At 42.9% G+C, this 14,211-nt stretch overlaps 1 protein-coding gene across 1 annotated transcript in view; it reads left to right on the top strand.

The window, feature by feature from the left end:
• The window catches only part of SFI1 (SFI1 centrin binding protein), an 88,979-nt gene that overhangs the window by 39,991 nt on the left and 34,777 nt on the right, over positions 1–14,211 (top strand). Inside the window, 4 exon segments of the mRNA XM_082697846.1 lie at positions 1,025–1,127; positions 10,119–10,275; positions 12,042–12,203; positions 13,954–14,024. Coding sequence (XP_082553972.1) covers positions 1,025–1,127; positions 10,119–10,275; positions 12,042–12,203; positions 13,954–14,024 — 493 coding nt within the window.

The raw sequence follows: 14,211 nt of genomic DNA, 5'->3' as shown, positions 1-14,211 counted from the left end.
TAAATATGGTAATATCTAAAGTATTTAACACAGTGTCCAGAACATCAGTACACCTAAAAATCTTTATTTTAAATACCTTATTTAAAATTTATTTGGCAAATTTTTAAAAAGATATTTATTAGAGGGAGAGTGAACATGAGTTGGGGCAGAGGGGCAGAGAAGAGAGGAAGGAACAGATTCCCCGCTGAACAGGGAGCCCAACTTGGTGGGGGCTCGATCCCAGGATCCTGAGATCATGACTTGAGCTGAAATCAAGAGTCACACGCTTAACCAACCAAACCATCCAGGCATCCTGGCAAATATTTTTAAATGCTTAGTAAGTATGCATTTCTATGAGAGCCTGTGGGAGATATTTTTATATCATTTTATTTATTCAATGTGTATTTTTGGGGAGCTTAAAATTTCCTAGTACTATGCTGGGTGCTGGGGCTGCATCCAGGGAACTTGTAATTCTCTAAATGCTTAAAAAAATAAGTAGTAATGAAAGATTGTTTGAGATTTTGAAGTGAGTGATGCAGCTATGCCTCACCCGGATTAGGAGGACTGGAAGATTTTCCTAGGTTAGAGTAACTGAGCAAAGTGAGTGTTTCTGTGGGGAAAAAAAAAAAGTTGCAAACTCTCATTTCCTCACTACTATTTTCCTACAGATAATTAGAAAATAAGCAGAAAAGAAGCCAAGATTGGAAATCTAAAAGCCATGTTTTTTGCAGATTATTCTGCAAAATCTCCTCTTTTTTTAATGTTGGCAGTAATTTATAAATACATTTTTCAAACCTGTTCCAAATAGAGCATGTCTGTAGTTTCTAAGGCTGGAACCCTAGGAACCATCAGTTTCCAACCCTTAACTGGCTATTCTAGATCTACTTCTCTATTTTTTTTCCCCCCAACGGTGGTTCCAGCAGATGTCAGTCAAGATGACTGGCACAGAGAGCGATAGGGACTTGAGCCGAGGGTCCTTCGCTGCCCTTCTGTTTTCTGGGTGGCTTATTTTGACTGGTTCCATCTTTGATTTGCTCTTTGGCAGGCTGTGGTGGAGCCAGTGGAGGCAGCAACTGGGACAGGTGCGTGTGGGCCACGCCCTGCTCGCATCAGCTGTGAAGCACAGGGCCCTGAGCCTCCAGCTGCAGGTGAGTGCAGCTGACTGCGGTTTTGGTATATTCTGTCCATGTTGTCAAGCCCTACACCCACGGAGGGTGGGGTTGGACTCCCAAGCAGAGGGCTGGCCGTCATGCTGCTGCCTCTGTCCTGGGCCCTCCCTGCAGCAAAGGGAGCTGGGCAGGGGGTGGAGGGCAGAAGCAACACAGAAGGCTGGGGTTCAACGGAAAAAAGCTGCTAATAGGAAGATGCTGAATGGGATTCCAGTTGGTTTGCACAGTGTCTGTTGGTCATGGTGCTGGGAAGGGATTTATGAATTAGTTATAAATATGATTAAAGAAAGAGCAGTATATTCTTTATTTCCTTGTTACTGTTTTCCTGCAGCAAGTTGGAAGATAATAGGGCAGAAAAGAAACTAAGACAATAAAGAAAACCTGGCTGCTAAAAATAATTTTGCTTATATTAGAGGAAGCCACTAGCTTTTGGTCAGTAATAAAGGCCTAACATCTGTACCAAGACGATGCTGTAGTGAAACTTTCTTATGACCTTTGATAGACTGAGTTTCTGTCACTTTTGGGATCTTCTGGGTATTCTGGATCTGCCAAGTCATTTATAGAGAATATAACAGGAAATATGAAAAAAAAGGGAAGTGTCTGTTACTATACTAAGAGTAAATCTCTTTTTAATCTGATAACATGTTGCATAGGCTATGTGAACGTATGCAGTATGTAGAAATCACATGCAATTCACATATGCAATCATCTAGGCTAGGGGTCCACAGACTGGCCCGCAGGTCATATTTGGCGTGCTGTCTGTTGTTATAAATAAAATTTTATTGGGATAAGGTTGTACCTGTTCATTTATGTATTGTCCAATGCGGCTTTTAGGCTACAAGGGCAGAGTTGAATAGTTCCCACAGAGAGACCATGTGGTGTGCAAAGGCTAAAATGTTATTATCTAACTTTTAAGAAAAGAAGTTGTTGACCTCTGAACTCATGAGGTCTTCAGAGGTAATAAGAGGCAAGGAAATAAGATATTTTTTGACAGTGATAATAACAGTAACAAGAACAGCAGCAGTGGCAAATAGCATTTGTGGTGGTCTGACTTAACCCTAGGTGTTAGACTAAGGGCTTTACATGCATTATCTCAATTAGTTTTCATAATTCTTTTTTTTCTTTAGTTTTTGGTTTTTTTTTTTTTTAGTAATCTCTACACCCAATGTGGGGCTCAAACTCATGACCCTGAGCTCAAGGGTTGCATGCTTTTCTGACTGGGCCAGCCAGATGCCTCTCAGTTATTTTTTAAAGTCCCATATTACTATTATGGCAACTAAGGAGGTTAAATAACTTGAATGCAAGTCAGACACCTGGCAAAGGTCAGCTCCAGGGTTTAAATCCAAGCAGCCTGACAGCTGCAGAACCATTCTTTTACCCATCCTGCTGGATTTGTCCTTAATAGATTTGTGATCTCAGGAAGGAGAGGAAACTGACAAATGTGAAAATGCCATCAACGTGGAAACATAGTGAGACTGATTTTCTGTTCCTGGGGGACTACAACTGTGTGAGTGTTCTTTCTTTCAAAGAGCCACTCTGAGGGCCTGTAAATTCCTTCTGTTGGTGCTACTATAGCTTAGAACACTTTCAGAATTCCCTTTGGACTGTTGTTTTCAAAGCTTGCTACAGATTTGATTGAATATTTTTAGTGATAGAAGGTTTTCATGGTTAGCAGTTGGATTTAACATATAAAACAGCCAGGAGTCACTTAGAATCAAATCCAGTGAAAAATGTGAGTGATCAAGAGTATACTGATGTGGACCAAAAGCTGTGCAAGACTCTAATTATATTGTGTGGATTTTGAGCAATAGTGCCTTATAAGTACCATACAGCTTACCAAGAAGGTCCGCTTAAGGCATTTCTTTGAACCCTCAAAACATCTCTGAACTAGACAGGGCAGAGCATCCTGAGATACAGGAAATTTTTATAAATGTACTTAAAACATAGAAAACTAAATATAAGACATTGATAAAAAACATGAACAGATACCCAAGTACCCACCACCTAGATTAAAAGGTGTTAGCATGCTCCACACCTGCCCAGACATGGCTCAAACCCTACCTTTCCCCCTTTCTGCCACCGTTCCACCTCAGAGGTGGGCCCTGCACGGATACAAGGTCATCATTCTCTCGTGGTCTTTTGAACTTGTAGAAATACGCGCATACGTAACCACAAAGAAGAAATGTTCCGGTTTCGTGTCTTTAGGAGATCTATGAATGATGTCATCCTGTACATTTCCTTTGCAGTTTCCTTTTTAGAAGCAGCAGTGTGTTTGTGAGGCTTACCCTTGTAGGGACGTAGATACCTATTAACTGTGTGTGCTATGCCATTGTATGGGTAGGCACAGTTGATCTCGTTCAGTAGTTTACCACTACTAATGATGAACTACGGATTACTTCTACATTTTTGCAATTACAAACGCTGCTGTGGAGAGCATTTTTTTTTTTTTTTTTTTTATTTATTTTTTTGACAGACAGAAATCACAAGTAGGCAGAGAGGCAGGCAGAGAGAGAGGGGGAAGCAGGCTCCCCGCTGAGCAGAGAGCCCGATGCGGGGCTCGATCCCAGGACCCTGGGATCATGACCTGAGCCGAAGGCAGAGGCTTTAACCCACTGAGCCACCCAGGCGCCCCTGTGGAGAGCATTTTTAAACATAGATCCTTGTGCAAGAGTCTGAGAGATTCTGCAGTCTGGTTCCTAGAAGTGACATGGTTGGGTCATTGGGTATTCATCTCTCCATCCTTACTACAGATTGTCCCGTGCTTTCCAGTGCCAATTTACGTGGTTATGTTTCTGTTCCCCTTTCTTTCAGTCTCCTCAGCACTTTGCATGGTCAGACTTGGTCCTCCTCAGCAGTGGGATGTGTGTGGAGTGGTAACTTCATTGTCGCTTTAACTTCTATCTCACTGATTCCCAGTGAGGCCCAGCATCTTTACAGATGCTTGTTTGCATTCGAGTTACAGAAGGGCTGGTTTACATCCCTCCATCATTTTTCTGTTGGGTTATTTGGCTTTTTCTTTTTGAACACTGATTTGTGGACATTATTGTAGACTCTGCTTACTCATCTTTTGAGTGTTCTGTACTTTACAGGAGCTTTCTTCCAGTCTGCAGCTTGTTTTTTTTTTTTTTGCTTTGCTTATGGTATCCTTTTTTTTTTTTCATGCAGATATTATTAATCTCAATCTATTATTAATCTCAATCTAGCCTAATTTATTCTTGAATCAGTTTGGTCTTTAATATATCTTGGGTTTAATTTTACCAATTGTGTGAAAAAGGTCTCAGTTGGTCATCTTCCATATGGGTAATTAATTGCTGTAGCACTGTTTGCTGATTCATCCATCCTTTATCTTTTTTATACTGGTTATTAATCTACCTTCATTATAGAGCCAGGGTCTCATTTCTTCATGGGTCTTTTCTGGGCTCTGCATTCCATTGCTCTGTATTGCTCTCTCTGAGCCAATACCACACTGTTTTAGTTGTGATTTAATGAGGCAGGTATTTATTTAAGCAATCTCCATACCCAACATGGGGCTGAAACTCACCATCAAGAGTCCCATGCTCCTCTGACTGAGCCAGCTGGGCACCCTTATTTCTTAAGTTTTTGTATATGGAAAAGGATGATCTTTTTTATTTTTGTTCTTTTTCAAATTCTTTTGGCTATTCTTCTTTACTCTTTCTCATTAATTTTGGGATCAACTTTCAAAGTTCCACATCAAAGCCTACTAGGATTTTTATTATAATGCACCAACTTTTTACATTAGATTGGGGAAAATTGTCATGTTTATGATACTGTGAGTCATCCCATCCACAAACTTGATATATCTTGTGACATGTTGATGAGCATGAGAAAGAATAAGAAGGATGAGGTCATGAGGTAACAACACAGGAGATCCCTGCGCCCATAAAGGCTTTACGTTCTTGTTCCAGTGGAGGTGAGAAGCTGCTGGCTTTGAGTGAAGATGATACGATCACACCTCCTTCTTAATGGGATCCCTCTGGTTCATTGTGTGCTGCCTTTGGGGAGGAAAGGAGGTATATGTTTATGTGTGTGGGTGTGTTTGTGTGTGTGCACTTATATTTTAAAGAAGTAATGGGAAAAATAAATCCAAAACTAACAAAATGTGGTTACCCATAGTGGGATGGAGGGAACAAAATATTTTTGTGAATTTACTTTGTTATACAGTTTTAACTTTGGAACCATATAAATATTTTGTATAATTTAAAAAATACAGGGGCACCTGGGTGGCTCAGTGGTTTAAAAAATACACACAAGCAAGTCAAAAAGGAGAGAAATTAATCCCCAGAATTTTAAAACACACTGAAACAAACCTAAGCTCGTAGCCATGACTACACAGAGAAAATAATTACTTCAGGTAACTTTAAAATGCAATATTTTGGCTCTTCATCCCTAGTGGAATGCATTCTAAGGACACAAAGAACTAGGAAATCTGAAACCTACATTCAGTAGTCTTATTGTTAGTGGTGGGTTTAGAATTGTCATGTTGAAACTATTATAGCTACATTGTGAGATAAAACAAGTAACTTAAGGCAGTGTCATTAGGAATCATGATTTTCAGTGTCAAGGAAAAGATTACAAATATAAAAGAAAGGAAATAAAAGTCCTATAATCTGAGATTGGAAATGTAAATATCGGTAGGAACTTAAGATGTTTTTTAACCTTAAGAAATGTATTTCTCATTTTATTTATGGCAAAGTTAGGAGTGAGCAGCAAAGAATATATGGCATTTAGTATTCCCAGTGCCCAAGTCGTGGGCTCTGTTATTTCGTGGCTAAAAGTAACAGAGGCTTTTTGGAGAAATGGCTGATTCCTGGTCTGCAGCAAGATATGCATATCACCCACGTCATTGGCCTAGGATACACTTTGCTGGAGAGTGAGGAAATGAACAAAGGTTAATGGGCTGTGTCAGAAGGACTCAGGAGCCAAAGGACTTTCCTAGACTAATGATAAATCAGTTGGGACATCCAGAAGAATAATGACTGCAGTGAATTGAAAGCACATCAAATATATAAAAATTCATGCATGTATAATGAGGGGAGAGGAAGGAACTCATTGGCACATATTGGGGTTGTTAGAGTATTAACTCAGTTTGAAAATTAGTGAAGGCAAAAATCAAGCATTTATCCTGCCTTTCCTATATAAACTTTATCTTTCAAAACCTGAGGGTTAATGAGAGTAGACTTCTTTATAGAATTCTAGTTAGTAGCTACAGGAGTACTGGAATGAGAAAACTGCCGTTTTGCTACCCCTAATGAGAAAATGGATCTAAGCAGCAACCACAGAGTGGGAGGACAGTGGGGAAATAAAATGGAGGGATCAGGTTGACATCTGAAGCCACGGATCGTCTTGACATTGTTAAAACTGTGGCAGCCAGCTGTGATGTGCCTCATGATGGCAAGGTAATGGGCGGTCGCCAGAACCATGTGAGAAGTGTTCTTGCCTAGAAATTTGAACATGATTCCAACCAAGCCTAACATGAATCTTTCTATCAGTTTCCAGGAAATACAGGAATCAGGTGAACAAGGCAAAGACACCTTGAGACAATTGGCCGAACCTGAAGTGTGGGACATTTTATAGGATAAATGACCTAGTTTCTCAAAGAAATTGGTGGCATGAAAGAGGAAAAAGGGCAGGGAGGAAAATTGTCCTATAAAAAGGAGAGATTGAAGTGACATAACCAAAACAAACCAAAAAGGATTGCTGTGGCTTTGTAGCAAACCACACAAGAGTTCATGCGTCCAGTGTGCCACAAGCCAGTAACAACTGACACAGGCTTTTGCAGGGAAGAAAGAGAGACTATTTACTGGTGTGGTGCCACCCAAGAGAACAGGGAGTTAATGCTCAAGAGTCCCAGACTCCCTTATGGCTCACAGGCAGGGGTGGGGGTTTTAAAGGGTGAAATTCAGAGTGAGGGTCTCAGGGTCTTGGATCGTGCTGATTGATTAGGGTTAGGTCAGCTGTAACCTTTCCCTTCTTGTTCATCTTCTCCCTTCTGGCATGTCCCTGTCTGGTTTCATTGTGATTGTAGTGAGGTGGTTGTTCTGTTTCAAGGACCCGCTTGTTCCACTTTAGGGGTCCAGAACTGTAAAACATTCTTAGCAGAAGACATTAGCAGTATCCTCTCTAGAGTATAAAGGCAGAAGTTCCACATCCTGTGATTATCACTAACCTGCACACTATTACTATTTTTTCATGCAAACACAGCACATTGTGTCTGTTATCTCAGGTGGAACAGCATCCCACAGACCTTTCAAAAGGCAAGTTTCTGTTATTCCCGAAGGCATTTTTACAGGTTTTTTTGTTTTGTTTTGTTTTGTTAAAACAATAAGTAAGGGCTCTGTGACTCTGGTCGGAGGTAGTTAGGAGCCATATGGCTAAATTGTGGGGTCTAAGAGGGGCTTGCATTCCTGGTTTTGGCTGCTGTGTTAGGAATAGACCATAGAAGATCAAGGATGAAAGCAGGGAGAACAGTCAAGAAGCTATTAGAAAATCCCAAGTGAGGGGCACCTGGGTGGCTCAGTGGGTTAAGCCTCTGCCTTTCGCTCAGGTCATGATCTTGGGGTCCTGGGATCGAGCTCTGCATCAGGCTCTCTGCTCAGGATGAGCCTGTTCCCCTTCTCTCTCTGCCTGCCTCTCTGCCTACTTGTGATCCCTGTATGTCAAATAAATAAATAAATAATCTTAAAAAAAAAAAAAGAAGAAGAAGAAAAGAGAAAAAGGGGGCGCCTGGGTGGCCCAGTGGGTTAAAGCCTCTGCCTTCGGCTCAGGGATCAAGCCCCTCATCCAGCTCTCTGCTCAGCAGGGAGCCTGCTTTCCCCTCTCTCTCTGCCTGCCGCTCTGCCTACTTGTGATCTTTGTCTGTCAAGTAAATAAGTAAAATCTTTTAAAAAAAGGAAAAGAAAGAAAGAAAATCCCAAGTGAGATTCTACACAAGGATGACAGCAAGATGGTGTTGGATTCTGGGTGTACATTGAAGGTAGTGCTGACAAGACTTGCTAATAGATAGTTAAGACCTGAAGTTTTGGAGAAAGAATCCAAGGTGACTCCAGGTTTCTGGCCTGAGTAACTGGAACAGTGGAATGGCCATTTAGTAAAATGGGGAAGATGGAGGGAGAAGCAGTTTTGTCCGGAAAGATGAGCTCCATTCTGAGCGCCGCATCTGCAGCCTGACAGGCCTTTTGAATATCCCCCAAGGAATTGTACAGGAAGCAGTTGGATATTTGGGGAGTATGGAGGATGGGTCGAGACCCGAACTGTAAATTTGGGAGTCCTGAGCTTGCAGTTGGTATTTAAAGTCATGAGACTGCATGAAAGCACACAGGGAGTAAGCATAGCTAGAAGAGGGGTTGCAGGACCCAGCCTGGGAGGAATAAAGGTGAGACTGCAGGTAGCCTGGAGAATCCACAGGCATGACTGGCCTCATCACATGCTTCTGGCAGGTCAGGGAGGGTGAGGAGTGGGATTTGACCTTTGGATTGAACAATGTGGAGATCGTTGATGGGCTTGGGAAGAATAGTTTCAGTAGGCCTGAAGGGGAGAGGGTTCATGAGAGCCTGCCTGGGGGAAGAGAAATTAGAAAATAGTCCACTCTTTTGAGGAGTCTGGAAAGGAAAGAACTTGAGAATTAGCTGGATGCCAAAGTGGTCTAGTGGTGGCTTGCTCAAAAATCTGACTTATTCCTTTCCGAAAGTATTTCTGTGACCCTAATTTTTTCCACCCAACTTTTTATTTTTGACAAATACCAAATGACGGAAAAGGTAGATACTGTAGTCACTAGTTTAACCCTTTGCTAACATCTTGCCACATTTGCTTTCTCTAAGTATAACAATACATTTCTCACATTTCCTGAGTGGCTTTAAAGTTGCAGACATAAATGTTAACTCTAAATACTTCAGCTTCTGTCTCCTAAAATTAAGGCGTTCTCCTACATAATCACAATATCATCTTATTCACGACATTGAATACTGATATAATATCTAAAGTACAGGCCATATTCAAACCATAGATTATTGCTATTTTATGGGCAGGTCTAGGGTCCAATCAGAGGTTGTATCCCTGAAGAGATTTGCTTTTGAGGATGGGAGAAATAGTAGCACATTCATATGCTGCTTTAGAAAAAGCTAGTAGAGGGTGAGAATCTATGATGCAGAAGGGGGAATTTGCCAGTGATAAGCTTGAGAAGGTCAGAGACGATGGGATGTGTCCATAGTTGGGAGTGACTTCTGATTGAAGAGAGCATAGACACTTTATTCAAAGTAGCCAGAGAGAAGGCAGAGCCTGTGGGCAGGTGGGTGGGTAGATGGGGAAGGAGCTTGCGAAAAATTCTCTTTTGATCACTTTTATTTTCTTGGTGAAATAGGAAGAATGGTATTCAGCTGAGAGGAAGGAAAGGAGAAGAGGTGTTACAGGTCTAAGGAGGGAAGATAATGAGGTCGTCATCTGAGACTTTCCGCTTCAGACTAGGGATGCATATTGCCAAGCACACACAAGGACTTTGCTAAGGGTGCACATCTATAGATGGTCTTGAGGGAATCCTTCTGTAGGCCCTCAGCCTCCATAGCTAACCTTTCGCAGAAACAAATGTGCTTGAGACAGTAGGCTTCCTCCCACTTGGAAGGAAAAGGCAGACCCTCCCCTGTCCCAGGTCAGATTTAAGTATATCACCCCTTGGGTTGTCCCTGCCTCTTGTCTACTAGTTGATGTTATTATTCCTCTTTCCCTTGTTGCTCTTTCATTCATTGTTCTTTCATCCATTCTACTTCTGGAAGTAAATGCCCTTCTTAAAAAGCCCTTCACTGCAAATTCCCATAGATCATGATCCTCCTTGAACATTGCCACGTCGTTTCCAGTTTTAGCTTCTCCAGTGTGTCTCTGTTTCTCTTTTCCCTCACCCATACCTCCCATCTGTTTTCCTGCCTCTTCTCTAATTGTCTCCTTTTCTCTGGTTTTCAGGCTTGGTCATGGTGGTGGGAACAGCTCCTGCAGGTCCAGAAGGAGAGACGGAAAATGGTCTTGGCAGTGAAACACCATCAGCACTGGCAAAAGTGTAAATCCCTGAAGGCCTGGATCAAATACTTGGGGACCCGAAGAGTGAAGAGACAGCGGAGAGGTGAGCAGAAGGTCCCAGGCTCTAGAGACAGAGGGGCATGGCACAATTTCCACTCTTGCGCTGCCAGTGCTGCAAATTTATTTAGAAGAGATATAATCATATTATGCCACAAATTTGGGGTGGGGGGAAGAGATCAAGGAGAAACATACATCATCCTCAATTCACATTTAAGTTATTTCCTTCTGGCCTTCTCTTCCACACATATTTTTTTCCTTTTTGTTTTGTTTTGTTTTTAAGATTTTATTTATTTACTTATTTATTTATTTGAGAGGTAGAGAGGGGGAGGGAGGGAGCAGGGAGCAGGAGCCATAGTAAAGGCAGGCTCTCGCTGAGCCGAGAGCCTGACACAGGACTCCATCCCAGGACCTTGAGATCATGACCTGAGCCAAAAACAGACATGAAACTGACTGAGCCACCCAGGCAGCCCCCCTTTTTTAAAAGATTTTATTTATTACGTATATTTTCTCAATAGGATTTAATCCTCCTATAAGTAGTGTGATTATTATGATTAATATGATACTTAAAACTTTGTATCTTGATTTTTTCCTCCACAACTAACAATATTTCCTATATTTTTAAGTAGTCTTCATAAATTTTTTTTTATTGTCTGCATTTTGTGGAATGGTCTACCTTAATAAACTATCTGGCCATCCTTCTTTCGACATTTGGATTGTTTCTATGTCTCCCCAGTGATGGTTTATGATGTTGATTTTTTTTTTTAAGATTTCATTTATTTGTCAGTGAGAGCAAGCACAGCAGAGGGAGAAGCAGACTCCCTGCTGACCAAGGAGCCCAGTGGAACTTAATCCCAGGACCCTGGGATCATAACCTGAACCCAAGGCAGAGGTTTAACCAACTGAGCCATCGAGGCATCCCTGATTTTTTTTTTTAACACTATTCTTATAGCTTAGTTTCCCAGTTAGTGTTCATAAGTGATAATACATAGGTCACAATTGTTGGTACTTTTTGTACTTTGGTTTCTGGAGCCCACACAGAAGTGAGTCAAGCAGTGTGCTAGACGCTGGCTGGCTTTCAATTCGGCCTCCCTGCAGAAAACTCCCGGGTTGCCAGGCCAGCACTGTCTCTTGGGAGAGTTTGAATGTGTCTGTCTGACGATAACGGCCAAAGACCCACTTTCTGATTGCCCAAGCCTAGAAGCTGAAGACATTAAACTCTTTAGTGTGATAAGCTGCAGACTAATGTGCCTCTCATTTCAGCATCGAATTCCAGGACCAATTCCCTCCCACTTCCTGGACTTGAGTTAATTCATCAGACCATTGGCTAATTAGTGTTAAAAGCAGGGGACCCTGGCAGCCAGGATCAGCCTGGCTGAAAGCTAGCAAACATCTTTGCCAGCATGGTGACCAAGTTGTGTCATTGACCTCACTCCCCAAAGTCCTACCCGAGAGACAAAGAGTAAGAGTCAAAAGTAAGAGTCATTTGAGTGTTTGAAAGAGTCTTTGAAAGCAGCAGGTGCCATTCCAGCTCCTCAGTAGCTAACTAGAAGCCTCAACTCTTTGCTATAACTGATTTTATAGCATCTCCTAAAATAACAGACCTTTTCTCTTGGAAAGAAGAGGTATAAATAACTAAGGGATTCCAAATAGCCCTCCCATGCCTAAACAGACTCTGATTTTAGGATGCTTTGTAAGAACAGCCTTGAATCCCTGCTGTCCGCAGGTAGTAGGGTACAGCTTATCTGAAAGATGCTTCCAACTCATCTCAACCTTGCAGGGTGCAGCACGTGGTGATTTTCTTTGTTGCAGAGATGGCTGAGCGATTCCACCGGGTCACTGTGCTCCAGACACGCTTCTGTGACTGGCAGTGGGCCTGGGAGCGGAAGGAGAGCTTGTACACCCAGCAAGCCAGGGTGGAGGGGCTGGCCCGGAGGATGGCTCTGAGGCGGGCATTCACTCACTGGAAACACTGTATCCTTTTCATCTGTCCCTCCCCCCAACCCCCAACCTCCTCTACCACCACAGCAGGGCCTCCCCAGAGCTCAGCAGCCTGTAAGACAAAGGGCTGGGGATATGTAGGAAACCATTACTGAACAATAGAAGATGGTCCTGATGTCTGTTGATTTCTTTTTAAAATGTTTCTGTTTAACTGGAAGTATACTTACAAAACAGTATGTATAACATACATTACAGTTTAATGAATAGTAATAAAATGAACACCCATATACTTACCACCCAACTTAAAAATTAGAACATTGCTAATACCCTATCTGCTCATCCCTCATTGCATTCCCTTTTCTCCCCTTCAGAGAGGTAATCCCACTGTCCTTAATTTTACATTGTCATTTCGTTACTTTTCTCTACCCACTAGGTGGTCTTTTTTTTTTTTTTTCAGCTCTAATGTTATGACCATAGGTTCCAGTGTCTTTTACCACATGCAGACGTTCTGCGTTATCTCTTTAATCCTCAAAATAACCCAGTGGAGTAGATGTCACTATCCCCATTTTACAGATGAAGAAACAGAGATTCAGGGGTTTAAATGATTGTCAAAGTCATGGGTGATCATTGGCTGAGCTGGGAGTTTTGGACCTGGGCCTCTGGCACTAGACACGTGCTACACTAGGTGCCCAGCTATGCAGATTTGGACCACCCTCAATGTCCATCCACACGTTATCTGTCCGCAGACTCTTGCTTTGTTTTAGCCTCCTGCCTAAGTTCTGGAATATAGGGAAGCTCAGAGGTGAACAGTAGTTGGTTGTCTGTGGGGTAAAGAGACATGAAAACAGGGCTTTACAATGTGGTGCAGAAAGTGCTGTCATAAAGGTCCATATCACATTCTGTGGGAGCTACTGTGCAGATTCGAGCTTTGTCCTAGAGGGTGACAAGGTCACCTAGCAGAGAAGTTGGGGAGGGTGTTGTTGCAGGTGGAAGGAATGGCATTTACACAGGTAAAAGTGAGGAAAAGACCCAGGGACAGCGAGGGGGGTCTGTCGTGAGTCAAGGGGCGTAGATGGCGGTAGGGCAACACAGGTGGAGGTGGGCTGGGGCCAGCTTGTAGTGCCCTGCGTACGGTGGTTGGAAGCTTGGGCTTTCTCCTGATGGCACTGGGGAACCCCTGGAGGTGTGTAAGAAGAGAAGTGATGTGGCAGGTTTGTATGTGAGGGGACAGACTGGGTTACAGGGGCAAAGCCAGCTCAGGGGGAGCAGTTACGCAAGGCTCTCGCCAGTCTGTGTGAGGGGCAAGTCGGATGTCATGCGGGGCATTGGGCGCGGGAACAGAAGAGCCCGAGATACCTCAGAGGGGAGCAGATGGACTTGGCAGCCCAGATGGAAGGAGTGGGAGGAGAAGGTTTGAAAATAACTCCAAGGTTTTTACCTGAAACATTGGACTGGGTTGTGGCACCCAACAGAGGCTGCAGGAAGACAGGAATTCTTTAGATGGCATGATTTGGAAATGTTTACTGTAATCTGTGGCAATTTATCTTAACTGTTTTTGCCTGTCATCAAATGGGCATCAGAGGGGAGAAAGGCAAGGCCAACTGTTCGATAAGCAACTCAATTTCCCTTTGCTTCCTCTTCTCTGGGTCATCAGGAGGAGACAGAGGTGGACGGCAGCCCACCTGTTATCCCCCACAGCCAAGACCCTTCTGCTGGGTCCCTAGGATTGCAGTGTGCGGGGGTGGGGACATTTTTGAGATGAGGGGCCTTCACTCCCTGCCAGACATGCTGCTGTGTGCTGAAGAAGCGGCCCAGTGGAAGGTGGTGGAAGAACACAGGAGGCACAGCTTGCTGGTAAGTGTGTGGAAGCTTCCTGAGGCTCTTTTTTTCTTTGCAGAACTGCCAAAATTTGAGTGGTTAATATTTAACAGCACAACTGGCCAAAGTCCTAAGATGTGAAGGTACCATGTTCAAGAAACTGGGGGGAGAAATCACTCTATAAAATGTAAAGTATATGATAAGGAGAACGCAACCTTTTAAT

The sequence above is a fragment of the Mustela nivalis genome, assembly GCF_964662115.1.
Source record: "Mustela nivalis genome assembly, chromosome: 14".
Lineage (NCBI taxonomy): Eukaryota > Metazoa > Chordata > Mammalia > Carnivora > Mustelidae > Mustela > Mustela nivalis.
Note: the sequence above shows the minus strand (reverse complement) of the source record. Positions and strands in the feature narration are given on the sequence as shown.